This window comes from Taurulus bubalis (assembly GCF_910589615.1).
Source record: "Taurulus bubalis genome assembly, chromosome: 6".
Classification (NCBI taxonomy): Eukaryota; Metazoa; Chordata; class Actinopteri; order Perciformes; family Cottidae; genus Taurulus; species Taurulus bubalis.
The window spans coordinates 11,973,234-12,000,975 of record NC_136594.1 but is presented as its reverse complement, the minus strand read 5'-3'; the positions used below and the strand labels follow the sequence as shown (position 1 = coordinate 12,000,975).

Here is a 27,742-nt window from a genome sequence, read left to right as displayed (position 1 = left end):
AGGATAACTGTTGCTGATTTGCCACTATGGGTTGAAATTATTCCAAAGTTTGATTGTTGTTAAGGGCCTCCAAACTATATTGTCAGTTCAACAAATTTTGGTTTCTGCAGAATAAGTGTAAAATCAACTATTGTGTGAAGAGAGACGCTCTTAATTCTAACATGTTTTTATTATCTATTCAAGTTTGATTTTGTGATTTTGTCTTTTTATGGTTGCAAACCAGTTTTACCCTAAAATTCCCTTGATAATTGTATTTTAAATTGAATTAAATCAAATCAGTAGCAATATTAATCACATGCTGTTTGTCTGTTACAGAATGATGGTCAACATAATAATGTTTTGCCTGATGGGAGCAGTTTTTGCCAACCCAGTAAGTATGATAAATAGAAAAAAGAAAAAAAATCAAGACATGGCTTTTCAATGTAAACATAAGCAAATGTTCTTGCTTCTACAGATGAATGTATCTAATATGCTTATTGTATATCCTGTCAAATTAACAAGAACCTGAACAGCATCAGGTTCTGTGTTATACATTTAATGCATACTTTCATTGACTTACAGACCTACAGTTGCAAACATAATGGCACAAGTTTCATTGTGAGCATCTACTATATGTTAGCAAAGCAGGGAGGCTAAGGAGTTTATGTTAGAGGGTTAAAGTCATGTCACTTCACTTATAGATCCATATTCTCCACATCAAGAAACTACCATAATGTTAAATATGACCTGTGATTTGTTTTTCAACAGATTTCCTTAATTTTTATTTTGGAATCAAATGAGCTTGACTCAAACTCGGTGAGTGTTGAAATCAGTCCCCTCTTCAGACATTTAACTCAATACTGTACACATCAATAATTTGACTGCAGGCAGATTGTGCTCCTCCCACAAAGTCAGTGGAAAACCAAACAATAAGTGTGGTTACTGGATGATTTTCCAGACCTCAAGACAATTCAGACAATTTCAGACACTATTGTTTGCTGTACTGTATGTCTGCACCCATATGCAGCAATAGCTTGATTGCTGGTGTTGCAGTTATACGGTATAATTAAATATGTTGTGGTATGTGCTGAATATGTTTTTCTTTCGCAGACTGAAGGTTTGTCTGTTTCACAATCATTGAAAAATGCTACCTCAGAGCTTCAGGTAATGCATACATTTATTACAGTAAAGGGCAAAGTATTATTTTCGGATTCAGACGAGTTTGGGCATCGCTTTTGTGTGCTAATTTCCCCCCTAATGGGTATTCCTCTTTCTATTGCAGAGCTCTGAAGAAATTACCTCAAATCAAGTAAGTTATTTTGATTTGTCAATCTTCTGCATGGGATCTAAAGATTTGGATTGAATTACTCTAAAGATGTTCTGCATTTGAATTCACCTTGTATACTGGATATCTTTTCAGAGTCAGAGTTCAGAGTCTGAATCAGAATCGGAATCAGAATCACTCGAATCCACATCAGAGGACAAGGTGGGTTTTATTGTTATCACTAAACTACATTAAGCATGTCATTGATGGGTTTATACCTCAGATTCATCATATTTTAAGAGTTGTGCATGTAATATAACTGTTATAATACTAATAATAAAGTGTCCTTGGTGCAGTGATAAAACAGAAGAAACACTGACTGTCCATTTTGGAAATAAATGCATTATGTTCTAAAACGGTATGTTTCTTTTCCACAAATAGACTTCAGAGGAGAGTAACAGTCTATTGGATGAGGATGATGTGGTAAGCTAAATCAAGTATTTCGTCAAAGCTAGAATGTTGGTCAATTGTTAGTGTATGGCACACTTCCGCTCTCCCTTTAGCTCATATTCACTGTATTTCCACAGGCAGACTTCATGGCTGAAACCAGAGATAATGCTATGGGCAGTGAGGAGAACGTTCGAAAGGTGGGTGCGACATTCTTGTTTCACACGATGTCTTGATTAAGCTGATTCAAGTTGAGTTACACTGTGCTCTGCTCATTCCCCACCTCAGAGTTGGGTTCAGGTGTTCGCAAGCGTCATCCAAGTCCTGAGTGCGGACGACAACAGCAGTGCAGAGGTCAAGGGTCAATCAGACCACCCGACTGAGAAAGAGCCCACTCATAACTTCACTGGCACCACTTTCAGACAGGGGACCATCACAAACCTCCCGCTGGTGGAGAATCCCACCAACAGCAATGACACCGCCAGCGACAGTGCCGACACCAGCAAAGTTATTGCTGCCACCAATGACAGCAGTGAGAGCAGCAGCAGTGAAAGCAACGAGACCAGTGAGACCAGTGACAGCAGTGACAGCAGTGTCAGCACCAGCAGTGACAGCAGTGACAGCAGTGAGAGTCCCAGCAGTGAAAGCAACGAGACCAGTGAGACCAGCGAGACCAGTGACAGCAGTGATGCCAGCAAGAGCGCGGAGGAGAGTAATGCAAGTGACAGCGCTGAGCAGGTACAAATCAAAACCAGTGACTGCGTGAATGGAACTCAGAGCTGTGAGAGTGACGAGTATTTGTTCCAGGATATAGGAGACGACGCTCATTACTCAGTGGACTCTCTGATGATGCCAGATGAGAATGAGAGGGAGTTAATTCTGAGGAGATGATGACATGCAGTTATGTGCAGCTCTATATTATTTCCACTATGAACTACTGTCCCATTAAATGACATGCCTGAAGACTTCAGGATGATACATTTTGCTCTTGCCCATCGCTTCTGAATGTTGATTTTGGCATTATTATTTTAACTGCAAGTGATGGACTGATGGATTTTTGTATATGTGATTACTAATGTGACGATAATGTAGCCGAAGCATTTATTTGTACTGTTTTGATAATAATAAACAAATGATATAACGATGGTATGGGTCTTTGCATGTTTTTAGGCTTATCATTCAGATAAGCGCAGTTTTGGAAAGTACATTTGCTAATGCGCTGAAACGTGACTGTGAGTATATCAAATTCCCTCACTATAATAGAAGAAAATATTCTACTTGACCCCACTGCATGTATTGTAGGTTATTATACCATTGTTAAATGAAGCTTTAATATTGAAAGATCATACGGAAAAAACGCTAAGAAAATTTGTGGATAAACCTTTATTTTCTAACCGGGAAGTGTGGCCGGTTAGCTCAGTTGGTTAGAGCGTGGTGCTAATAACGCCAAGGTCGCGGGTTCGACCCCCGTACTGGCCATTATTTTTTTTTCTTCATTTTACGTTTTTCCATTGGAAAACTAAATAATCCAATATGACAACGTGTCCTTTCATTCTTCACGCAGCATCAGGATATACAAACTAGGTAGCCAAACTAGGTAGCCCTGCCTACATAATGGCTGACAATTGATCAACAGTTCAAGCTGAAGTGTCATAGCTCTAAAAGGCCCTGCTAACCCTGAATGTTTCACTTATGACGGTTAGACATTTGCTCAGATCAACATCAAGCAGAACTGTGCTGGGAAGCATATAATGTCAAACTGATAAAGATTAATTGATAAATATAAAGCTTCAGTCATTATGTAACAACTATCTTATAATAGCACCGTTCTCAAGCACAAAACAGTCTTTTCCAACCAAGACAACTAGACTGGGGTGTACTGTTGGATGAAAGCTTTTTCATTGTCTTTTCTTTTCACATGCAAACAAAGCTTAATTTAAAAAATGATATCTATATTAAATATTAATGCAGTAGTCCAGCGACAGACAGCGCTTCCCAAAACCTTAAACTCTGAGCAAACACAGGGCGTATTCAAATAAAAAAATCCAGTACTCAGTTTTTGGAAAACATTTAATCCAACATTAAGACATGTGAAATGTGGGAATATTATTTCCAAAAATACGGGATTTCCCAGTCCAGAAATTTGGCAAGAAATCCAACATAAATTGACATGCATCTTCACAGGGATCCTCTTCTTAAACCTGGTTTTATTTATTCAGAATTGACAGGCAACAATAGTGCCCAACACACTTCAGTCCTCTTTTGAACCCATAAACATCTGAGGCATGTATTCCCTTTGAGGTAACTTTCTTAGCTGGGAAAGTGAGACTTTAGGTGCTCCTTCAGAGCTGGTATAGTGGGAATATCTTTGCGACACATGTGACAGCGGAGAGGTAGTTTCAACAACTCGCTGGTTCCTTCTTTCACATTCACGCTTCCATTTTTTTCAAGCATCTGAATGACATCTGCAGATAACAAAAAGGGTAAAAAAATAAATAATAATAACACAATAATAACACAGCTCAGTAAACACCAACATGTTTTTTAATTTTTTGCTCTCACCTTGAGACTCCATGAAATAGTCAGTTGTAAATGAGTTCCAGTGCTTTTTGTTCTTTAAACAAGGAGAGTCAAAGTCTTGGCTGATCACATGAAGGTGTACATGACTGGAAAAGAGAATTTAGACAAAATGGGTTATATTTTGACGTGTTACATCAATTATGCGCTGATCCACCTCCTCGTCCCAAAAAACGAGGGCATTTTAAAAAGACCATACCAATGCTTTTACTACGTTATTCAATACCTTTTTTTTCCAAGTGTTTTAGACTGATATATTTGGGTGTTTGACTTAGAAAGCAAGCTTACAATGTTCCACAACATACTGTGAGCACTTTGAGGTATTTAATATCAGGCTACAATACATACATTTACAATCAAGGAAGAAAAGCATTCATGTAGTATTCATGTATTTCTCTTGTTTTCATTAAACTTAGAACTCTTTCCACTAAGTGGCAGTAGAGTGTAAAGATCAAAGTCTCAACACACGACACAAAAACAGATGAATAGAAATGAGTAAAGTCTTTTCAAATTGCCTCTAATGCTTCAGTATGTGATTTCCTTTGGCTGTAGACTACTATGTCAGTAAGAGTGAGGCAATTGTATTAACAAAACACATTTCATACACAAAAGCAGGGAATAAAACATTAAACAAACTAATTAAAAAGGACAGAAGCCGTGTAAAAAGGAAACGACCGAAATTAATACTATAAAAGTTAAAGACGTGATGATGAATGATTGAGGTTCAATAAACAACAGCGATAAACAAAAAGTAGAACCTTGATTTTTTTTGTTACAACCATAAAAACTGTAATCTACCAGCTTTAACTGAAATCAGTTGTCGTCTTTAACGAGGGAAATATGTTAATCAATTAAAAAACCTATAGTATGCTTTAGAAAAATAACTGGCAGTCGTGTAAAATATACAGTATTTGCATTAAATGCTGAAACACCAATACGGTCTTTTACTGTAATAGCACCATTCAAAGTGATTACTTACCTCATACTGGGGATGGCATGGTACCCTGTACGGAAATGTAGCGAGTCAGCATCTGGGCACTGCCGAACCATCTGGTCAGCAACTTGCTGCATGTGTTTCACCAGGTCACAGTGCTCCTCGCTTAAGGCCTTCAGGCTGGAAATGGCCTGCCACGGGAGGACCAGCCAGTGGTAGCGCGCTTTGGGGTATTTATCTTTGATAACCACTACCGTGTCATCTTTGTATACCTGGATGAAAGTAAACAATGTTTTTTCTAAACATGATCAGTCACATTTAAACATAAAGTCAAGCAGTAACAAATCCAGCTACTGTAAAAAGCTACCTGCATCTTTGGGTCTTGCATTGATGTCTTCAGACCTTGGCTCCAATGTCCAAAACCTTCCTAAAACCCATTTAAGGTAATATATCAAATATAACATACTGGCTTTATAGAAAATCCATCTGATAAAAAAACCATGTGAACACCTTGAAAACAATATTTTAAAGAAGTGTGCACACACTTTCTTCCTTCCTTCTTTTACAATGTTTTTTGTGGCTTCTCCAAAGCTGACTGACATGGAGACCTTTTCTGTCTGTTTGGCTGCTTTCACACTCATATCCTCTCTGCGGCTCTCTCTGTCCTCTGAAGACGGCTCTCGTGGTCTCTTGGTGCCACTGTGGTGCCCGGTGGGATCCTCCTTGAACTGTACAGTGTATGGGTAGAGCTGGTTGACAATATGAAGCCGCTGTCCAGCTTTCATTTTTACCTCATTGTCCTTAGCCACCACCACAGAATCTATGGAGGTGGGGTTCAAGCCCAGCTTTGGAACAAAGACAGGAAATGAAACACAGAATTATAAAGAAATTGTGGTTGATTACAAGTATTTAACCAGTTATTTCTAATGTCTTATGAGTTTGCCTCTTATAAAAGCAAAAGCAAGTTCCTTACCTGTTTAACTTTGACATAACCTTTGTTGCACTCTGCTTTCAATTCAACTGGTTGAAAAGGAACAACATTTTCATGAATTAAAGATCGTTTTCAAAACTACTGAGATTTTAAAATATAATAAATATAGTCCATAACAATTATTTAAACTATATTCTACACAATAAAATAAAGGGAATAAGATAAATTCAAATTGTATCTCCTACAGCTATCGTATCAATCAATTTTTTTGGAAACAGAGGATGCTATAGTTGCAATCTAATGTTTTAATTCCCTATAATAAAAAATGGCATACATGTATTTATTTATATTTCATATAATCAGTTTGTAGGATAATCACCATCAGATACTTTTTAAAGATTAAAGTTGGTTTCGTATTGCTTGACTGGGTGACATTTAGGTAAGTTTAGGTTAACCATTTTCAATTGTGTTCTCTTCTTTGGGGTTGAGAGCTAACGTAAAATACTAACGCAGCCAGTGTATCAAACAGAAATCTGTCGTTATATTACCTTGCTGCCGAGAGCACTTTTTGTCTTTAATAGTCGTCTCTGGACCTCGACCCAGGACAACAGTCTGTTGGTGTGGCAGTCGAATGGGTTTATGATTATCCTCCTCACTGATAAGCCAGCAAATCGGCATTTTATCATCATATGTAGCTAGCTATTTTATTTGTTTTACAGCGGTGCAAAACTGTTGCAGCCCCACGCTTTGTTTTGGTGAGTCGCCTCGTCGCAGGACACTGACGTCACGCCATCAGATTTTGTAGAGGCGGGTGAGAAGAGAAGCTTCTGGAAGAGTCTCTGTGATCTGAGGTCGTGAGGATTCAAACTACTGTTTCATACAAGGTTGGAAAATATGAACTGTGACTACATGTCTTATGTATACCAGTGTCGCATTTAATTATTTTGATAATCGTTAGATAACGGTATAGAATCAGCACGTTAGCGTTAGCCAGGCTATCTTGTGCTAGGTTCAGCAACGCTAGCTGAAGTCAGAAGGGCCTAAAAGGTATGAAACCTGGTCGCCTTCATTATACAGGTCGTTGCTAATATATCAGCATCGATTAAATAATACTCGTGTAAACATACAAATAAACCTGTGGTGATGTAAAGCTGTGGGGATCGTGGATGATAGCTCTTGCCTCCCCTGATGCGAGGAAACATTTAGCTAGCTAACACAAGTAACGTTAATGAAAAACAAGCATGACGCGTAAAAAGTACTTTTTTTATTTGATACTCTTTTTGTGTTTCTCTTTCGCTGTTTACCTTGTAATAGGTTAATTGCGTGTCGGGATCATGGTCCAAATATAAAGCAATATAAAGATGGGCTATTTAATTACAATCAATGATTGTCCACATCACACAATGTTACTGTTAGTCAACACTAAAGTTAACTAACGTTGCTCATTTTCAAAATGGAAGGAGAAACGACTACCACTTTGTTAGGATCATTCACTAATTCTCACAAAGTAAGGTATACGCATGTTTATGTGGTATACCTAGCTGTTTTAGAGAGGTATTGCATCCATGTAATCGTCATTATTATTGCTGTTGTATTGTGTTACACTGATACACTATTTTGTCCACCCCTATTATACACATGTTTAATTAAGCTATATTAAAACAGATCTAAAACTTAATAATATCTACTTTAACATTACAACTGGTGTGGATGTTGGATTTATCGCATGGCTGTTACTTTACACTGCATTAGTTGTATCTCAGGTGACCCTAAATGACCAGGGAGTGTTAATCTACACATAGCATGTGACCCGTATCACAGCTTGAGTTATGGCTAAATGTATTCTGATGAATAACAACTAGCTCTGTAACATCTTAACACACACACACCTGAGAAACATTCACATGGTGTCATTTTAAGTCTATGCATAGGCCTCTTTTCATTCAAATACCACAGGTGAGCAGTGAACAGGGCTACTGTAAACCCTGAAATGTAGACATTTAGTGCAAAACACCAAGTTGCCAGTTTATTACTTACATATACAGGGTAATGCTACTACAAAACAAGAGATGATGGTTCAACTGAATGTTAATTTTTTTTAGGCCATGTTTAATGATTGTGTTGTATTTGATTGTGTTATGTTTCAGATATTTAAAATGTTTGTGTCCACCAAAATGTACTTACACACGACGGAGACGGAATATAAAGACGTTTTTTGTATACATTTTTTGTCAGTAACATCAATAAGCATATCCAAATCTCGCCTTTTTAAAGCTGACCACAAGGCCCTATGCCCCATTTCCTCCACCAACAACATAAAGGCCTCTCTCACAGACATCGCAGCATGATAATATGCTTTATTTTTGCATGTATTAAAGTACTCTCTTTCCTCTTGTCACAATGGCATAGTTCAGATCTTTACTTTCTCACAGAGTTGTTTCGCTTTTAGTTCAGATACTAATTATTGGTAGATACTTTTGGTAGGTTTTGGAAGCGTTAAGGAGCTCAACTGGAACTGAAGATTTACCTTTCACCTTTCTTTTGATTTTCAAGGTCATCTGCCAAAGACAAACATGGTCAAGGAAACAGGCTTCTATGATACATTAGGTGTGAAACCTAATTCTACTCCTGACGAACTGAAACGGGCCTATCGCAAACTAGCATTGAAATATCACCCTGACAAAAATCCCACTGAAGGAGAGAAAGTAAGTACCCGTTTTGGCACTCAGAAACATTTGCATCTGTATTTAATTTGTATGCAGGTAAATGTCCGTGCATGGGAATTTGTAATGGAAGTATCCTCATAAGTCTTAATCTTATAATAAAATGTAAAATCGACCGGGATTTTAGATACAAAAAAACTGAAATGTTGTCAGAGTAAATGCTGTAAAATCTATGTTTGGTAGGTTTATGAAAATGTTACTGTGGCATATGCCAAAGCCATATAAAAGTAAGATCTGAAAACCTCAATTATTATTTTGCATACAATGCCAAAGAGTTGAATACATTTTTAAGCAGTTCTATATTGACAGAAATGATTTTTTTTTACTTCTCTTTAAAGAAGTATGTATGTATGTATGTATGTATGTAAGTATGTATGTATTTTGTTGCTTCTCTTTGTAGTTCAAGCAGATCTCGCAGGCATATGAGGTTTTGTCAGATGCCAAGAAGAGAGAGGTATATGACCGTGGAGGTGAAAAGGCTATAAAGGAAGGCGGGAATGGTTGCAGTGGTGGCGGTGGAGGGAACTTTGCATCGCCCATGGACATCTTTGACTTGTTTTTTGGTGGGGGTAGTCGGATGCACAGAGAGCGAAAAGGTACGGAAATATTAGAGAAATCATCACTATAAACTGAAAAAAAATTCAGATTGTGTCTGAATTTCTGTTTTTAAAAGTTTTAAGGTCTGATTGAATTATGTAAAGCAATGCAATGTATCTTCTGAGCCAGAGGCAGTTCCGTTGAGGAGGAGGAAGTTGCAGTATTGAATACTAAGTTGTTGGCTGGAATTACTGATTATTTTCATTATTGATTAATCCGTGACTTGTGTGTGATTGTTTTGTCCGATCAATAGTCCAAACCACAAAATATTCAATTTAGTGTGGCATAAGACCAAGGAGTTAATTGTAGATAATAGTATTGGTGTAAATGTCACCTATCAAATAACAAGAAATTGAAGTACAGAAATAACAAAGTCTATAGTATGTCCACCAAAGTGACACATAAAACTGTACATACTGTACATTTCCTGTTTGCAAATGTAAAAAACAAATGAAAATCAGGGGACCTTATCCCAAATCTGTATTCATGTAAAGAAAATGTATATTGGCACATCCGTATAAAGAAAACTTCAACTTTCAAATACCTATATTTGTATAGGAATCAAAAGGTCTGTATCAGTCGGGCTATAAGATCAGGTTGTTGTTTTTTTTGTCCCTGCATGTTTTAGTTTAAAGGAAACAAAACAATGTCTCTTTGCTCTCAAGAATCTCTTCCTCATTCCATTTTATTATAGCCAAAACACAAGGCTGTCAAATATTTGAGAGAATAAGTCTTAACTTATTATCTTATTTGTGAGTAGGGTTTGGCTTAAAAATATTGTAAGCCTCAAATAGAGAAATAAGATCACAGATGATGCTCACTGTCACCTTCCATCACAGTTCTCGTACTCTTGTTCACACATTTTTTTGTACAGTCGTATATTTTGAACTATTCATTATTTGTATTTTAGGTTTAGTAGCAGAAAAAGGATTCTATATGTAAACTGATGAAAGTAGTGTATTGATGAATCTTTATCAGTGGCCAACTTTATTCCAAGAAACAGTATTGCTGACATCTCTGATTTGTCTGCCGCAGGGAAGAACATTGTTCATCAGATAACAGTGACGCTGGAAGATCTTTATAATGGATCTACTAGAAAACTTGCTCTCCAGAAGAATACTATTTGTGAGAGATGTGAAGGTACGTCTTTCTCTGTGCGCGTTACTTTTTACACGCTCTTGTTGTCTGTCACTGGACTTGTTAAGTAAACCAAGAAGGATTTTCAGCACACGCTGATCCAAGCTGGCCATGAAAAGGATCTTTGTCCAATAACAAAATGCATCATTCTTGTAAATGTATTCCAGTCTTCAATCACCCGGTCCCGCAGTATATATCATATACCAAAGCTAAAACAAAGTCTGCATCTTTGTTTTCCTGTGTGAACACCAGTTAATTTTTCTTGGCAGGTCGTGGGAGTAGAAAAGGAGCTGCACAGATGTGCATGTCTTGCCATGGCACGGGCATGCAGGTCCGCATGCACCAACTAGTACCAGGTATGGTGCAGCAAGTGTCGACAGTGTGCCACAACTGCCAGGGCCAAGGACAGAGAATCAGCCACAAGGACCGCTGCAAAGCATGCGCAGGCCGAAAGATCCTGCGCCAGAAGAAGATTTTGGAGGTCCACATTGACAAAGGTGAGAGTTTATCTAAATCTATCTGTAACTGTCTGAAGAGGGAACTAGAAAAACAAATCTTACATCACATCGTCACTTGCAGGAATGAGAGATGGTCAGAAGATTGTTTTCCATGGAGAGGGAGACCAGGAGCCAGGAATTGAGCCAGGTGACATCATCATTGTCTTGGACCAACGAGAACATTCCCAATTCACCAGGTACTATATGTTATCAAGTGTCTTTTGTTCCTGACGTAACCTACGTAGTGATGATATTGATCTTTTATAGATGGTATATGCAGTATTTATATAATTCTGTTAACCAGATGTCAGTTGAATTACTACTATTATTTACAAAAGTCCCATTTGACTTTGCATCCTGTTGGAAGTTGAACATGATTAAATTTAAACTCAACAAATACCATTTTTTTTATTATAAAATCTATACATATTAGTAGTTGGCATGCTACCCTGTGCTTCATAGCAGCACACTTAGTTTTTTTTTAATCCAGTCTGCCCAGTAAAATCACAATTTTTCTTCTTTTTTCTCAACTTGCTGTCATTAGGAAAGGAGAGGACTTGGTCATGTCAATCGAGTTGCAGCTGGTTGAGGCTTTATGTGGTTTCAAGAAACCTGTTCAGACACTGGACAACAGAACACTCCTCATCACCTCACATCCAGGTAAACCAAACCATTAAATGCACAGCTGCCCTTTATTGAATGTCAAGTGGAAGATACTTGTTTTTATCACAACTCTCAGTGCTGGTTAATCAAACAGACATCAGTCATTCACACAAACAATGCAGCTGAATGAACACTGCTGAGTCCAGTGTGCGTTTGGAGAGTGTTTTTGTCTGGTGTCCTTCCGACCACAGGATATATCCAATGTCTCTTGTTTCCCCAAAACAGTTACAATTTATTTCCATTAATTTTATTTATTTATTTTTTATTAGTACAAATGTATGTTTGATAGCAGTACTTGGGCAATAATTTATCACCAGCGCTCACCTCACCCTTGGGCATCTCTTTGGGGTGAACAACATTCCACTACCTACTGAAATCTACCACAGGAAAACAAACAGGACAAACTCCTCGTCTGAGAGGCAGCATGACCAGCACCTGTGACCTCATTCTGCTGCTGCTGGCACAGGAGCTTTTAAGCACCTCCTTCCCAGGCCAGGTGCACCTCGTTAAGCAATGCAGCAGGTGTGCAGGCAGAGCTACCGGCGAGGAAAAGGGACAGCAGCCCAGGGAGCGCATACATATGTAACACAGAGAAAACAGCCTGTACTTATTTATTCATAGATGCTCATACTCTCCAGCGAGTGTAGGCCAGCTTTGTAAAAGAACACCCGATGTTTCTCTACAAATCTATGAAAAATTAACTATTTTAATCGAGAATAAATCAATTATAACCCAAGCCTCTATTCACTCTATGCAATAATCACATATTGCAAGAGGGTTAAAGATGACAAGAGAATGTAAAATATAGTTTTAATCTTTTATTTTTTCATGACTAATGTGGCCCAATTTGATTTAATCACAGGGGAATTGATCAAGCCTGGAGACACGAAGTGCGTCTTGAATGAAGGGATGCCCATGTATCGCAGACCGTTTGAGAAGGGGCGCCTTATTATTAATTTCTCGGTAAGAAGTTTTTCCATCTTTTTTTGTAATCGGTTGGCTTGTTTTCAACACACACACAGAAATTAGTTTGTCTCACTGTTCTTTCACATCTGTCCCTGTTATGCTTTTTCTTGTTTCACTTTTAAAATATCAACAAACTAAAATATTTAAACATGGTATATGTAATATAATTGTTTATGCTCGTCTCCTTTTCAGGTGGTGTTCCCACAAGCCAACTTCCTTTCCGAGGACAAGCTGAAGATGCTGGAGCGCTACCTCCCAGAAAAGCTGGATCCAGAGCAGCCAGAAAGTATGGACGATGACCTCTACATCTACGCCGACTTGGAGGACTGTGACCTTGACAACAGGAAAAGACACAACCATCAGCAATACTACTTGGAGGAAGACGACTATGCCAGCCCAGGTGGTGTTCAATGCCAGACGTCTTAAATGACAACCGGCCTGTTCTGATTCCAGAAGCCCTCCCCTCATCTCTAAAGTAAAGCACCTTTTTGGAATTTAGTGCACTTTTTATTTAAATGGTGTTTTTCAAAGTTTTCTTTCAATCTCAAATCAAAACAGTGTCCCAACACCCTCTTGATGTATTATTATAATACTCATTGGCTGGAGTAGAGTATCATAGTTCCAGGATTAAACTTCTGGGTGAATGGGACGTCTCTTCATCTCTTGGACCTTATTTTAACTTTTTTTTCTTTTTCTCAATTCACACTGTGAGAGAGGAGGGGTATCGGAGGCTTCAGAAAAACTTTTGTCTGAGCAAAGACTGCCTGCTTTTTATGCATTTACACTAAAAACGGATGCCAATATTAGGATGAAAATAACCTCTCTTTTTTTTTTATAGTGTTACTAAATCAGTTGTTGTTGTAAACCACTTGTTGATGACTTGTTCAATCCGTTGTGTGTGTAAAGACTCAATCCTGGGGGAGGTAGATGTGCATTGAGACTCCAGTTAAACGTTTATGCTGTTTTACCCTTTTAAGGGCTATTTTCTAAACATTTCTTAACGATCTTGAAAATGTGGCAAGAAGCGAGTTAGTAACCAAGGTGATCATGATTCAGGCATGACAGTATTTAGGTTTAAGCCACTAATGTAGATTTTTCAAACTAATATTTAAGTTAGGTTTAATATTTTTGAGCTGCAATCAGTTGTCTGGTGATGCCACATTTGTTTTTTTGGAACCTATCGTGTAAAGTATAGAACATCTTATGTGTGTAAACAACACTGTTTGATATGAGCCAAATATGACTGCATATTAATGGCAGGGTAGGTCAAAGATTAAGAAGTCACTTTATTTTTAAATCACAGATCAGGGGTGTTTCCAAGAAGCAGGTTATCTTAATAAGTCAAATTCAGAATGGCTGTTTTAACATAATTCTATGTTCAAGATTTTCTGTGGTTTGGGGCTTTTACTTGGCAAAAAAGAGATCTCAGATAACTTGTTAAACCCGCTTCGTATAACAGGTCCATAATGTTTTCCCTCTCTTTAAAATGTTGAGTGCCAAGTTGCACCCAGGTCTTACAAAGAAAAAGAGTGATTGTTTAGGTTGTTTTAAAGATTTAATGTTCTTGAGATTATGCGATTTTCAAAATCATTGGAAATTACACATTTTAAAATCAAAGAAACTTGTTGATGGGATTTACTGACGTAGGTGCACAAGAAATTAAGTCTTTTAATCTTAAATGCCAAAAAAGACGGGAGGTTATGGAGGGACTTTGGGAATCGGTGCACCTGGTACCTCATTGAAGTGTCTGCTTGTTTGAAAGCCTTATAACTTAACTTGAAGCTATAATGCAGGGTTTTTTTTTTTCTTCCAGTGACTACTTTGCCTTGGATATTGTAAAACACAACTATGCTCACAGATTCCTTTAATTGTTGAAGCAGATGCAAATTAGTGAGTACTCATAATGTCCAGGGAATCCGACTCAAAGTTCAGTTCAAATACGTGTTTTCAAGTTCGTAATTTGACTGACCTGATGGTATGTGTGTGTTAGGACCAATGATCTACTTGTTTATGCATATGTTTTCTAATTAAATGCAGTTTGATGGTCTCTCTAAATTGTGGATTTTACTTTCTGTGAGTGATATTTACTTTAGTTACCAGGACATTTAAGAGTAATTTAAAAAAAGGCCTTGTTACAGTTTGAAGCTTTCTGTTTTACCTGCTCCAAGTGATGATGGACGTCTGAACAACCACACAGGTGTTTTCAGTTAATCTGCCTGATTAGACCTCTTCTCTGGGCCGTGTGGGCGTGGACAGACTGATTGACACCGTCCTGAGTCTCCTGTTAGCTTTGTGCAACCAATTAGGGCAGGAGAAATTACGCCTTAATCATTCGTATTGGTCGATGAAGATTTGTGACCCGAGTAATGCACATCAACGCTCTGGCCCTCCTTCACCCTGAGCAGAGGTCTAATCAGCCAGAATAATTGAAAACATCTGTCACAACACTTCTGTCCTTTATTTGGAGCAACCAGCTTTTTTGTTAACAGTCTGCGTTTCATATTATTTTGATAATTATTTGATTATTCAATCATGTCAGCAAAACTGACATGTATTACTGGTTCCAGCCTCAAAGTGTGAATAATTACTCAATTTCTTGGTCTTGAATGGCAAAAAAAATTGAATATCTCTTTTTCCAACAATATTCTTATATGTAGAGGAACATATCTGATACTTCAGTGAGTTATTTTCTTAAATGGCACACACAAACATTGAACTGTAAAGGTTTTTTAATTTGATTGATACACTGCTAGTCATGTCATTTTATATACAACAATGAATCTACAATAGAGTGTAATGACAAAAAATATTTTTGCAACAATGATTGATATTACAGACAAATGATAGAAAGTGCCAAATACTGTAGTACAAATAAATACTGGTCGAGGCAGTCGCTCTGTTTCTTGAAGGCCTACTGATGCACATGAAAACAGTCAGTGCAACAAACTGACTACTGAATACATGTATTATATACACAGAGGATACAAACGAGTGTCACTGGAGCTCCATTGATGTTTATCATTAGTCATCATGCATATTAAGGAGTACTAAAGTTATTGTAGAGTCACATTTATACAGTGCACTGAGGTAGCATGCGGGGAACACAGAGGACAAAACAAATAATTTCATCTGAATTAAAGTTACAAAAGTATTGTTATAAACCGAACGAACGAAATACCTGATATTGTTTGTTTATGCCCAAACAAGAGGCATGTTCTATTAAAAATAGTTGCTCAACAGTTCACCACCATGCATTTTCCTGTCAAATAAAGACAGAAGAGATTAAAATGGGGATTCAAACAGCACTGGTGAAGTTGGCTCTATGAGGAAGAGTGTGTATGTGTGTGTGTGTGTGTGTGTGTGTGTGGAGGACCTAGACAGTATTCTATATAATGTCTATAAAGCAAATACCAAATTAATCAATCAATCAATAAAACATAATGTATTTTACATAGTAAAAATATATTAATTAGGACCCAGTAAGTTTCTAAATTAGTTTAACAATATGCTCAAAAGACTCTCAGTTATATCTAGATTGTTCTTACTGCCAAATTAAACACTCACTGGCTAGCACCTAAACGTCTTGACATTTTACAATTATTTGCAGAGAAATTATCACCATTTATTAAAAAAATACCAATTAATATCTGAGGTTCCCAGTTTAGTCTCAACCTTTGGAAACAACAGCAGTTCAGGAAACAACTTCACCACAGGGTCCATTTAGCAGCTGTTGTTGTGCTTCTTTCATCCATAACACAGTATTTTCAGCACCAGATGGAGTTTGCCCATTTGCCACGTGATTTTAGAAACTGATGTCTCCAAAGTCAAAAATGAATTTGGAACCTCAGCTTTTGTGGCCAGATTGACAGCAAAGTAAATTGCTGTACATTTTAACATCTCCACGACAACTGGAGAAATCTATCCGCGGATGAAGATCATGTGATATGGCCTGAAGCTACAGACTAGCTACTTAATGGACGTTGTTGTAAATAATTATTGATGGATGATTAATGTATCCATTTCGGTCGTCTTTCAGTGAATACATTGATTCATAAGCATTTGTAAGGCTCTGTGGATCTTCCATATGACGATGCTGCAGACAGGTTAAGGTTTCCATAGCCTCAGGAGGCCGTCCTCGCTGTACGTGGCGATCAGATTCTCATGTGGGTGGTGAGCGATGCCAATTACGTCTTTCTCGTGAACCTGTGGGCGCAGAGGAACATGGATCACCACACTTTCTCGGTTTCCCATCAGCCTCACTGTTATCTCTAGCCGCAGTGACACAGTCAGAGTATCAAGTGAGACGGAAAACAACTAGATGTAAAACGTTAGCATTAGCAGCCCAGAGTGGATGAACAGACACCTCTCACAGACGTTGATAATGAGCTTACTTACGGTGAGCGTTTTCTGCAGTCTTCCCGTCGTATAGTTGAAGCAGTACAGCACTAAGTCCTCTCCCACACAGTAAATCCACTCCCCGCGGGGTGACAGGGTGCAACACACAAAATTGGCCTTTTCCTTTCTGTCTGAGCTGAATGTCTTCACCGTCTGAGGAGAAAGAGGAGAAGATATTCACCGTGTGAGTATTATTAGCATAACCAAAGTATGAAAACCTACAATCGTGTGTACATTATAAGTCAGGGAGCTCTCACCTGTCCATTCATGCCCATGATGACCACCGTGTTGGAGTGATTACAAATCACAAAGTGCTCTGGATTTTGGGGAAGAGGAATCACATTGTTGACAGGGTCTTCTGAGGCCCGGGACAGAGATTTGAAAGTGTGGATGCACTGGCAGGATGTTGTATTCCAAATCTAAAATATGCACAAAAAAATGTGAAATAAATCCACTGAATGACACTCTACCAGCTACATAATAATACTGACGCAGCACAGACATGAACAGAAGCTACTCATTGTACCTTAACTGTGCCATCAGATGAGGCACTGATGATGTGGAATCCATCTTGAGTGAAAAATGCATCATTTACGAACGACGAATGGCTGTTTAACTCCTTTAGTGTCTTGCCTGATCTCAGTTCATGAATTCTGAAAATAACATTGACAAAAAAAAAAAAAATCAAATAAATCAGCAGCTCTGACTAATTATTAAATCCATGTTTATTCAGCTAAAGAGTGGGTTTTCTTGGAAGCAGACAAAAAACATGTCGCTGAGTGGCCAATGTGTTATTTTAAGCTCCTGTGTGGAGTGACTGGGTGCAGACTAGCTAAACCAAGACAAAACGCCTAATGCTCACTGATTCATTGCATCTCTGGGAGAAGGATTTTGCATATGTAAACAATTCAGAGTCCTATCTTCTAGAACTTGCGGCAGCAGGAACACGTTGCAGCTCTGTGCCTGAGCACATGGTCTCTCTCAGCTACACCCACACAGCACATGTGCTTCCGACACAGCAGAAAGACTCGGCCCACACCCAGCAGGCAGAAATAGATATTCAACTTCTCAACTATACGAAGGGGATTCAGTGTGTGTGTGCGTGTGTGTGTGTGTGTGTCTGTGTGTGTGAGAGAGAGCGGGGAAGTGAAAGACACACTATCTTGTCCTAACATTTTTACATTCAAGTGTGCAACATGCAATATCAGACATCAACTGCTTCACAACCCAGAAATAGGTAATAACAAATATTAGCACGTGCATAATAAATAGCAGAATCTGAAAGCACATTAAACCTTCAACACAACTAATAATATTAATCCTATTCTTATTTTTCTGTAATAAAGAGTTAACTGCTTGTTTTCTTTGAGAACTTTGAGAAACGTATTATAACGGTCCCTTCTCTACGAACAAAAGAATATTGTTCTATTTTTAACTAGACTCACATGTTTTTAAATATGAGCCTTCTCCATTTACAATAATTAAGAATTAAACTAAAATACAAATTCAACAAATATACAATGGAACTCTGAAACATATTGATACTTTATAATTAGATAACCTAATATTAATATTGAATTTTGTTCCATTGCAATACTCGCGTTTAGTTTTGAAAAATCATGAACTTTTCTGTTTCTGTCGTGATTGTGCAAATCCTCCATGGGATGTAAAAAGAGCTTAGTGGCCTCCAGTGAACTCCTTTTCATGTGTGCACTTTTGAAACTTTTGTGAATCATGTCTGAGGTCAGTGAGAGCCCTCCCGTCCTCCCACAGTAGACAAGCAAAGTTTTGCCACAACAAGGCTCCCACCATCTTTTGTTTCTCTTCTAAAACTGTTGGTACTTGTGAAGTCAGATATTCACTCCCCTTGATAACTGACATTGAATTTATTGTATTAGCTAATTAAATATTGTTGATTACGATTTATTATATTTCCCCCCAGATATATTTCGATCTAACTGTTTTCTGTCCATGCACTTTTTACCATTTGTAAAGCACTCTCTCTCCTCCACACTGAGTGTGTGTGTGTGTGTGTGTGTGTGTGTGTGTACAGAATGTGTTTACAGTAAGTCTACAAGTCATGTTCAGCTTGCATGAGTAATGTTTCTATGAATATCAGTCATTGCAATGTGCAAGAATTGTGTTCCATTCCACCTGATGGTCTGGTTAAAGGAGGCACTGAGGATCTGGTTGTTGTCCTTGGAGAAGTTCAGACAGGTCACACCTTTGTTGTGGGCGTGCTCAAACCTGCGCAGGCACAAGCCACTCTGAATCTTCCACACCTACTCCAGCAACACGCACACACATTTTTGGGAGAGAAGAAGTAATGAGACCCCTTAAATAACACATTATTAACTCAGCTGATCGCACAACATCATTTAAAAACATTTTGACATTGCTGTGGTATTACCATTTCCATACGTAAGACTTTATCAATGAGGAAACAATTACCGGTTGCTTACATTGACGAATATGCAGAATAATATCAACTGATGTTATTTTAAGACAGTATTATAAGATCCAAACCTTTATTTTGCCATTCTGAGCTCCAGTTGCCAGTAGATCTGTATCCAGACTGAAGCACATACACGTCACAGCATCATCCATCATCATGAAGCTGTCATGGGCCTGGTACTTTACATCCTAATTCATTCATGCAAACACACACAACAACAAAACAGAATAAAACAAAGACATAAACTAAATAAATAGCAGAATAAGAGATTTCTATCATATTTTGTCACATGAACTGGTATTTATTTGTTTCTGTTATTTACCAGGTAACAGTTTAATATATTTTTGTCCAAAAGGGCAACATTGAACAAATGCATTCCACATAAACAGACTAAGTCTTAAGACCACACGCTACAAAACACTATAGTCAATATCTAGTTACAATGCATTAACAGATATTAGTTTCCAAAACTATCTAAAAAGAGTAGTGAAATATAATGAACAAAATATATGTAAGTGTCATGATATGAAACATGGCTTACCTTACTAATTTTTCCAGTGTTAAAGTTCCAGACTTCAATGAATCCATCCACCGATCCAGTGATTAAGTATTTGCCATCAGAAGAGAAGCCGGCACACTCCACATGTGACCGCCGCCCAAACTGCAGGATGAAACGACACACAGATAATAAGGTCACCTTTTTGGTTTGCTGGCTGTGATCCAGACACTCTGAGATATAAAACACAAACTAATTTCCGGCAGCTTCAGGGAGGCCTGAAGCTTTACTCCATGCTGCCGTCTGAAGATGTGCAAGCTGACCGCTCCCACACAAGGACACGAAGGCAAGGTCGAGCAAATTAAGCTCCATCTGGATGAAAATGATGGCACTGAGACAAGTGCCTTCAGGTGTGTAAAGCAATTAGTGTGTATGTGTGTGTGTGTGTGTGTGTGTGTGTGTGTGTGTGTGTGTGTGTGTGTGTGTGTTTTGTTAGTCAACTTTACACATCAACATCAATAAAAAGAGAAAATTCACTACAAAATGTAATTTGTAAACTCTCACAACTACTAAGCAGACTTTAAATGTCCTAGATACTGGTATATAGTTATAAAGAGTATAGCATGCAGTATAGTACATGTAGGATAGAATGAACAGGTGGTGGTCTACCTTGATGTGGCGGTACAGCTGCGTTGGAAAGCTCTCCTTCTCCGTTTGTCTGTGCCCATTGCTTGATGTGTCGATGGTCGTGTCGGGGGAGAGATGATCAGGATACGGTTGTATTCTCATAGACTGTGGAACAGTCACAAAAAAAACACTGTAAGTATGTATGGCCTTTTTCTGTCAACGTCAACATCCCAGCAAAACGAAGAACATTCAGAAATGTTCGAATATTACATTTGATTGTTTATTTAATGAGTCCCACAATGCAATGCATGACGGAGATAAAGTAACTACGTACAGTTTGAAAAATGTAAAAGCAAATAGTGAATGATCCCAGATTCCAAAATAAAGAGTCAAAAATCCTTCTGAAATACACTTTACTCACTTCTTGATGTTATTAAAACAAATTGAATTGGGAGCTGTGGTTGCATTTCAAATGGCAGCTATAAAATGTAGTACAATAATGCCTTGTATATAGCCAAAACACTATAAATTGTAGATACTTTTTGCATTATCGGATCTGACAAAGCTGTCAAATATTCTACTGGCACCTGCATAAACAATATTGGATCCTGTCCCACTCTCTCTGTGTTAATACTGTGGCATGTATTTATTAAGGACGTTTTGGAAACACTGCAAGGTTTGTCACAATATTACTGTTGAAATATTACTGTTACAGTGCCGGTGACCATATAAAACCGAGGACATAGAATGCATAGTGGACCCTCAGCTGCACAAAAGATGTTTGACTAAATATGTTCCAGGGTCTTTAAGAACCTCTAATCAAGGTGGGACCATACAATGAGGGGAGAATTAAGGGCGACAGTTTGGGATCTTTGCTTCACAATCAATGAGTGCGATGGATATTGAATGAATGAATTAATGAATATATACTTTATTAATCCCCAAGGGGAAATTTTCTTGTCGTCATCAGTAGCGCCTTACCACTTGAAATACAAACACACAAGATAAAGATAAAAGATAAAACATATAAAGAAGCAACAGGGATGAGAGATATATACAAATTAAAATAAAGTAATATATATGTATATATATATATATATATATATAAAAACACATATATATATATAAATATACACAATACAATAAAATAGAATAGAATACAACTAACTGGAATGAAATATATTTATATTTACAGCTGAAGAGTGTATTCATTAATTAAGTAAATACGTAAATTAGATAAACAGATGTGCAAAGTGCAAAATGCAAAGTATACATGGTACAGTGATGAACTAATTCACGGAGGAACTAGCAAGCGGTGACTTGTTGTAAAGCCGTATAGCTGTCGGCAGGAATGTTCTCCTGTAACGGTCCTTATTGCAGTAGAGCGTGAGGAATCTGTTAGAGAAAGTGCTCCTCTGGCCCTGCAGCAGGTGGTAGAGAGGGTGGTCCAGGTTGTCCAATATGGACAAAAGTTTCTTCAGCGTCCTCCTCTCCGCCACCTGCTCCAGAAACTCCTGCTTGCAGCCGATGATGGAGCCGGCCTTCTTAACTAGCTTGTTAAGTCTGTTGGTGTCACCGGCTCCAATGCTGCTCCCCCAGCAGACAATAGCGAAGTGCAGGGCGCTGGCCACAACCGACTGGTAGAACATCTCCAGCATCTTGCTGCACACATTGAAGGATCGAAGCTTCCTCAGGAAAAAGAGTTGACTCATCCCCTTCTTGTACACAGCGTTGACGTTGGCCTTCCAGTTCAGCCGGCTGTCGATGGCAACACCCAGGTACCTGTACTCCTCCACTATGTCCACGTCCTCTCCCAGAACACTCAGAGGACTCGGAGCTGTTGTCTTCCTCCTGAAGTCCACCACCATCTCTCTGGTCTTGGCCACGTTCAGAAGCAGGTGATTCTCACCGGCCCACTCCACAAAGTCACTCACCACTGCCCTGTACTCCTCCTCCCGTCCATCCCTAATACACCCGACCACTGCACAGTCATCAGAGAACTTCTGCAGATGGCATGACTCTGTGTTGTACTGGAAGTCAGTGGTGTACAGGGTGAACAGGAAGGGAGACAGAACAGTTCCCTGTGGGGCTCCAACATCACTGACCACCGTCCCAGACAGCACACGGCCCATTCTGACAAACTGTGGTCTGCCTGTGAGGTAGTCAGTGATCCAGGAGATGGTGGACGAGTCTAACCCCACCACCCGCAGCTTCTCACCCAGTAGCAGTGGTTGGATGGTGTTAAATGCACTGGAGAAGTCAAAGAAAGTGACTCTCACAGTGACACCGGTACCATCCAGGTGCGCCTGAGCTCGTTGCAGCAGGTAGATGATGGCGTCGTCCACACCCACATGAGGCTGGTAAGCAAATTGTAGAGGGTCCAGCGAAGATTTCACCTGCGGTCGGAGGTGAGCCAAGACCAGCCTCTCCAGCACCTTCATAAAGCTACTGCGACAGGCAGCCGCTGGCACGGCGCCATCTTGCAACCTTATAGCTTCCCTTGATATATAATTAGAGAGTGAGTACGTAGAGTGCTATTGATCCATATACTCACGCCGACTTGTTCCAGGAGCCCCATGAGGCGGGAAGGTGGCACCACGCTGACCTCCCTCACCAACGCCTCAGCTATCGCCCTGCGCCGCTTCTCCTTGCTGCTGCCTTTCAGGTACGCCTGCAGTGAGACAGAAAGGAAGTTATTTAATGAAGAACTTGGGAAAACAGCTCTTCAAAAAAGAAGAACACTTTATTGTCTTACCTCACAAGGGTCAAAGTAGGAGCATGTTAGCAGGTTATCCAAATGGATGTACCTCTCTGGCTGCGTCTGCTTCAGCATGATCATCGGGTCAGTTTGCCTGAGGAGTGAGCGAGCGGCTCCCACCTCCCTCATTTCAATGAGCTCCATTACAACCTGATACAGAGATCGGTGTTCATCAGATTCTGCTTATTAAATAACCAAGCAGGGAAAAGTATTATCTGATCGATGCCAAACCTCACCTGCTCATAAAGGTCAATAAGTGTGTTGTCGGGCAACTTGAGGGACTCGATAGCCAGCAGGACGGAGTCCCAGTGGCCGCTCTTTATATCTGCGATGAAGCTGTCGATGCTTTCCACTGTGTTGAGCGAGACGGTTGTTTCCTCCTGTAAGGTGGTCAGTGTTCGGTAGAGGTTGTTCTCCTTGAGGTACTGCATGATGAGGCGGATCACACTAGACAAGAAAGACTAATTTTAAAACCCCACCTTGACTGATGATCCTACTACTGTAAACTGAGTGACATTTGAAATGTTGAAGGAAAGTCATACAAGCATTTTAGTTAATTTACAAGTTGCTGTTTGAGTATGAACAGCACCAGTATAACACTGTTTTGTTGAAGTGATTCTGTTGGTGTGTGATGCTCCTACTCGGGCTAATCTTGAGCTCAGTGTTTATCACTCCTGACACACAAAGGATACTGGTGATCAACTAAACACTGAAACACATGTGGAGATTGTCTGGCACAACTTTCAAAATAAAAGATCATGTGCCAGCCCGCAGCACCTGCTTCATGTGTTTGTTTGTTTTCCCTACTTTGGAGCCATCTGCTGATCATTTCCACAACTCTGTTGCTTCTCATTTCCCCTCTGTTGACACTCCATCAGCACCACGCTGCAGCCACCACGGCCTCTATGCCAGTTTTAATGCTCCCAATTTACCTCCTCCCCACATGTCAAAACCCACCACAAGATGAGTTTTAATTTGCCACCAATGCTCCATCCCCACTTTTCCCCACAGACAGATTAACCAATAAAAAAGCACACCCACATCCTCGCCAGGGGTGGAGAGCCAATCAGATCAAAAGGCACATGTGGATGAAACGGACACTATGTATAGTGACTGCTAAACAGCCCCGACCCGCCTCTCTGGCAAGATCAGCGAGAACAACAGATTAAATGGCTTAAAGCCACCATTTGAGCAGTCTCACATGCGACACTAGCCACATGTAGTGGCACCACAACAACAAATAGTGTATTATTAAATACAGCGTTGCCGTGATTGGAGGTTCCACAACCGACGCAGACAGTAAATAATAGCAGCGTCATAGATAAAGAAGAATGTAAAGATAGTATTGCTTATTTCTTGAGAGCAATTAGGCGCACATGGCATACACCTAGAAATGATGTCGCACGTTATTGAAAGAGGGAACTTTTCGAAAGACGCGAACATCGAAGCAAAATTCTCCAAATGATCACCAGTGACACAACCTTCCAGCTTCATGCCTAATTCACATCCATAATAAAACCCACACGCCCCTCTACAGTCAAGATACACTGATGGTGTCTCTTTGTATTCTAACACAGGTGGTCGAATAATTACTTATCCGTTGTCAGCACAAAACTATCACTGAAAACTTACTTACCAAATTTAAATTAAAAAAAGGGAATGGCACTTACTCCGAGGGCTCCATCTCCGTAGCCATGCTGATGTTGTCTCCTGCTGCCACACTGGACTGACGGGTGGGCTCGACGCTCGCTATAGAGCCACGTGAAGGCGGTGCGCTGAGGACCACCCACTACACGTGCTTCTCGTGTGTCTCGTATATAATGTGCGGCTGGCAGCAGTCCCACACCTTGTGACTGCCGCTGCCACACAACATCTTGGCGGTATACACCCCCCTCCCACCCTGACGCATGTCGACACAGAAGAAATATGTTGTGGGCACGTTGCAGCAGACGCATCCGCGTTGAGAGATGCGGCAGCCAGCTACGACAACAGCAGCACCAGCACCACGGACAGAGCCCGGTGGCCCAGCGCGTGCTCGCCTTTAGGAACCATTGCGCAATAACCTTCGCTCTTATTAATAACGTCCTCTAAACAGGGAAATCACCTCGATGCTCATCAGTATGCAAATACAGAGCCGGGTACGTCTGTGCCTTATTGGACTCGATCCCTGCACACATGGTTGATTACCACTGTCTTCCTGTAATTAAACACTGTGGGTGTAGTGGGCTGTGCGTGTTAATCAGCTACGATGTTTTGCCACTTCAGTGCCGAGTGATAATTTAATCTGCGTGCCTTTACTTGCAGTCCTACTGGCAAATAAACCTGTTGGTAAACAGGAGCCTCGGTAATTCAAGAGATATGTCCCATGCTGTGGCGTCAGACCATCAGAAAAAAGCACAACCTTGTTTTCAAACCAGCGTGACAAAATAGCTTATACATATGAGGCCATTAACAGTTAGCCTACGCTGATATACTATTCTGTATATAATTGACATGGTAGATAATTGCCCACATTTAAACAGAATAAATACAAATAACGATAATTAACACAATAGTTAGGGCTGGAGAAGGCCACGTTGTTTCCTTATGTGGCTGTAGACATAATGCCTTTAGTTACTTGCAGCTTTATTATTCAAAAGCCTCTTGGTTATTGAAACATACAGGATTTAGCCTTCCTGGTGTAGTGTCAGATAAAACTCGTGGACACACTGTCTGCATCTATGTTCAAGGCTCTGTTCGCAGACAGGCAGGAGGATTTAATTTGACCCCTTGTGTTCCATTTAGGCCTCCAGATTGTTTTATGTTCTCGGCCTCAGAATCATCATCCTTCGAGGATCACTTCATAAAGGCGTGGAACAAAACGGCAGGCTCACCTGTGTGCTCCAAGGTTCAGGTGGTGTTTGATTTGTTCCTTCAGGATTAAAAAGACTCTTAAAATGACGTCGGTTTGTGGGACTTGAGAGCACCATCTTTCATTCAGCTGAGAGTTTTTCTCACTATCTGTAAACTATTGACAGCTGTGATGGCCGAGTGGTTAAGGCGTAGGACTCGAAATCTAATGGGGTTCCCCGCGTAGCTTCAAATCCTACTCACAGCGTAGATATTCTGTTACTGCGCACAACAACGACTACTGTCCCTTAAGTACGATGTGGCAAAGGTGTCCAATATGTTGTAAATAACTATGTTTTATTGTCGTGGTCTTTCCAAGAAAAAATGGTTTGATTTGGTAAATAAAGTAAGTAAATATTTTCCTATAACCACTTGCACAATGGTATCTTAGTCATTGCAAAACTGGTGCAGCTAAAATATACATGAATGTGAAATTCGTCTAAAGATAATAATATACTAATAGATATCGACTCAAAGCCCTTTGAACGTAACTGTGATGATGAAGATTATATTAGAATAAAATATATATATATTAGCTGAGTAGCCTGCCGAACCACAGAAGACAGACATAAAATAAAGCGCTCTGATGCAAACTAAAATATGAGCGTTTTATCGTCTCGTCACAGCTGCTGCGTTGACATATCGCGAGAACTGCCAAAGAACTTCAGAGTTTAGAAGGTGAGCGCTATTTCACTCCGCAACCAGGTGAGTGACAGTTTTCTCCGATGAAGCAGCACTTTGTAGGGTGAGTGTTGTAATCCATTACAACACAATTAAGTCTACAAAGAAGTTCACTTTTCAACTCCTTTTCAATTTCCTTTTCCTCCCATCAAAGTGTACGAAAAATGCCGCGTAACAACAACCAGGTGAGTCCAATCAAGAACGATTAACCCCTGTATTCATGCGGCATCAACACCTTATCCATATAATATATGTATTTCTCGTTTTTGTACCAAGTATACATATATCTTAGGAATTTGATATTGAATAGTTTCTTACAATACAACCAAATAGGTTATTATGTTTAAATTAAAGGTCCCCCATCTTAATGGGAGTGAGGGCTTCCATTTTGATAATTACTGTGTCAATTCACGTCACTCTAAATCCCTGAGGACTGCATATGGACTTTTTGTGTGTGCTGTTTTTTTTTTTCTTCTTTTCTTGCAGAAGGTGCAGACTGCGGCTGCCAGACTGGCCAAGCTGCCCATGGTCCGCTCGGCGTGCACCAAGTTGTCGGTCTTGTACATCGACATTAAATGCAGCCACCCCAACCTGAGGTCTGTGTGTGACGTGCTGGAGAGCAGCGTGGCCGCTGTAATCTCACCTGTCATCGTTAAACTGGAACCTCAGAGTGAGTAGAGGCTGCTCTATAGCATCCTATAAAAGCACAGCAAAGTCGCACATTTG

General features: G+C 39.6%; 4 protein-coding genes across 4 annotated transcripts; 2 read left to right on the top strand and 2 right to left on the bottom strand.

The window, feature by feature from the left end:
- Nucleotides 1-316: 316 nt before the first annotated feature.
- On the top strand, nt 317-2,836 carry scpp1 (secretory calcium-binding phosphoprotein 1; the record flags this gene model as incomplete). Its single annotated transcript, XM_079219996.1, has 7 exons — nt 317-370; nt 1,090-1,143; nt 1,262-1,288; nt 1,400-1,465; nt 1,685-1,726; nt 1,831-1,890; nt 1,979-2,836. The coding sequence occupies 7 exons, from the start codon at nt 317-319 to the stop codon at nt 2,579-2,581; spliced, it is 906 nt and encodes a 301-aa protein (XP_079076122.1). The 3' UTR covers nt 2,582-2,836.
- A 924-nt stretch (nt 2,837-3,760) lies between these two features.
- Nucleotides 3,761-6,810, bottom strand: aptx (aprataxin; the record flags this gene model as incomplete). Its single annotated transcript, XM_079219525.1, has 7 exons — nt 3,761-4,155; nt 4,253-4,356; nt 5,247-5,473; nt 5,569-5,628; nt 5,768-6,046; nt 6,175-6,221; nt 6,681-6,810. The coding sequence occupies 7 exons, from the start codon at nt 6,808-6,810 to the stop codon at nt 4,001-4,003; spliced, it is 1,002 nt and encodes a 333-aa protein (XP_079075651.1). The 3' UTR covers nt 3,761-4,000.
- Nucleotides 6,811-8,705: 1,895 nt separating this feature from the next.
- Nucleotides 8,706-14,757, top strand: dnaja1 (DnaJ heat shock protein family (Hsp40) member A1; the record flags this gene model as incomplete). The annotated part of the gene is made up of 8 exons (XM_079219524.1): nt 8,706-8,837; nt 9,256-9,451; nt 10,488-10,592; nt 10,859-11,086; nt 11,169-11,283; nt 11,631-11,746; nt 12,612-12,712; nt 12,908-14,757. The coding sequence occupies 8 exons, from the start codon at nt 8,706-8,708 to the stop codon at nt 13,139-13,141; spliced, it is 1,227 nt and encodes a 408-aa protein (XP_079075650.1). The 3' UTR covers nt 13,142-14,757.
- A 2,062-nt stretch (nt 14,758-16,819) lies between these two features.
- Nucleotides 16,820-25,157, bottom strand: LOC306737743 (WD40 repeat-containing protein SMU1-like; the record flags this gene model as incomplete). The annotated part of the gene is made up of 12 exons (XM_079219530.1): nt 25,117-25,157; nt 23,683-23,893; nt 23,444-23,596; nt 23,243-23,359; nt 20,731-20,853; nt 20,107-20,226; nt 19,637-19,753; nt 19,265-19,392; nt 17,637-17,763; nt 17,368-17,529; nt 17,111-17,263; nt 16,820-16,918 (listed from the first exon to the last, which is right to left on the bottom strand). The coding sequence occupies exons 1-12, from the start codon at nt 25,140-25,142 to the stop codon at nt 16,820-16,822; spliced, it is 1,536 nt and encodes a 511-aa protein (XP_079075656.1). The 5' UTR covers nt 25,143-25,157.
- Between the last annotated feature and the right edge of the window lie 2,585 nt (nt 25,158-27,742).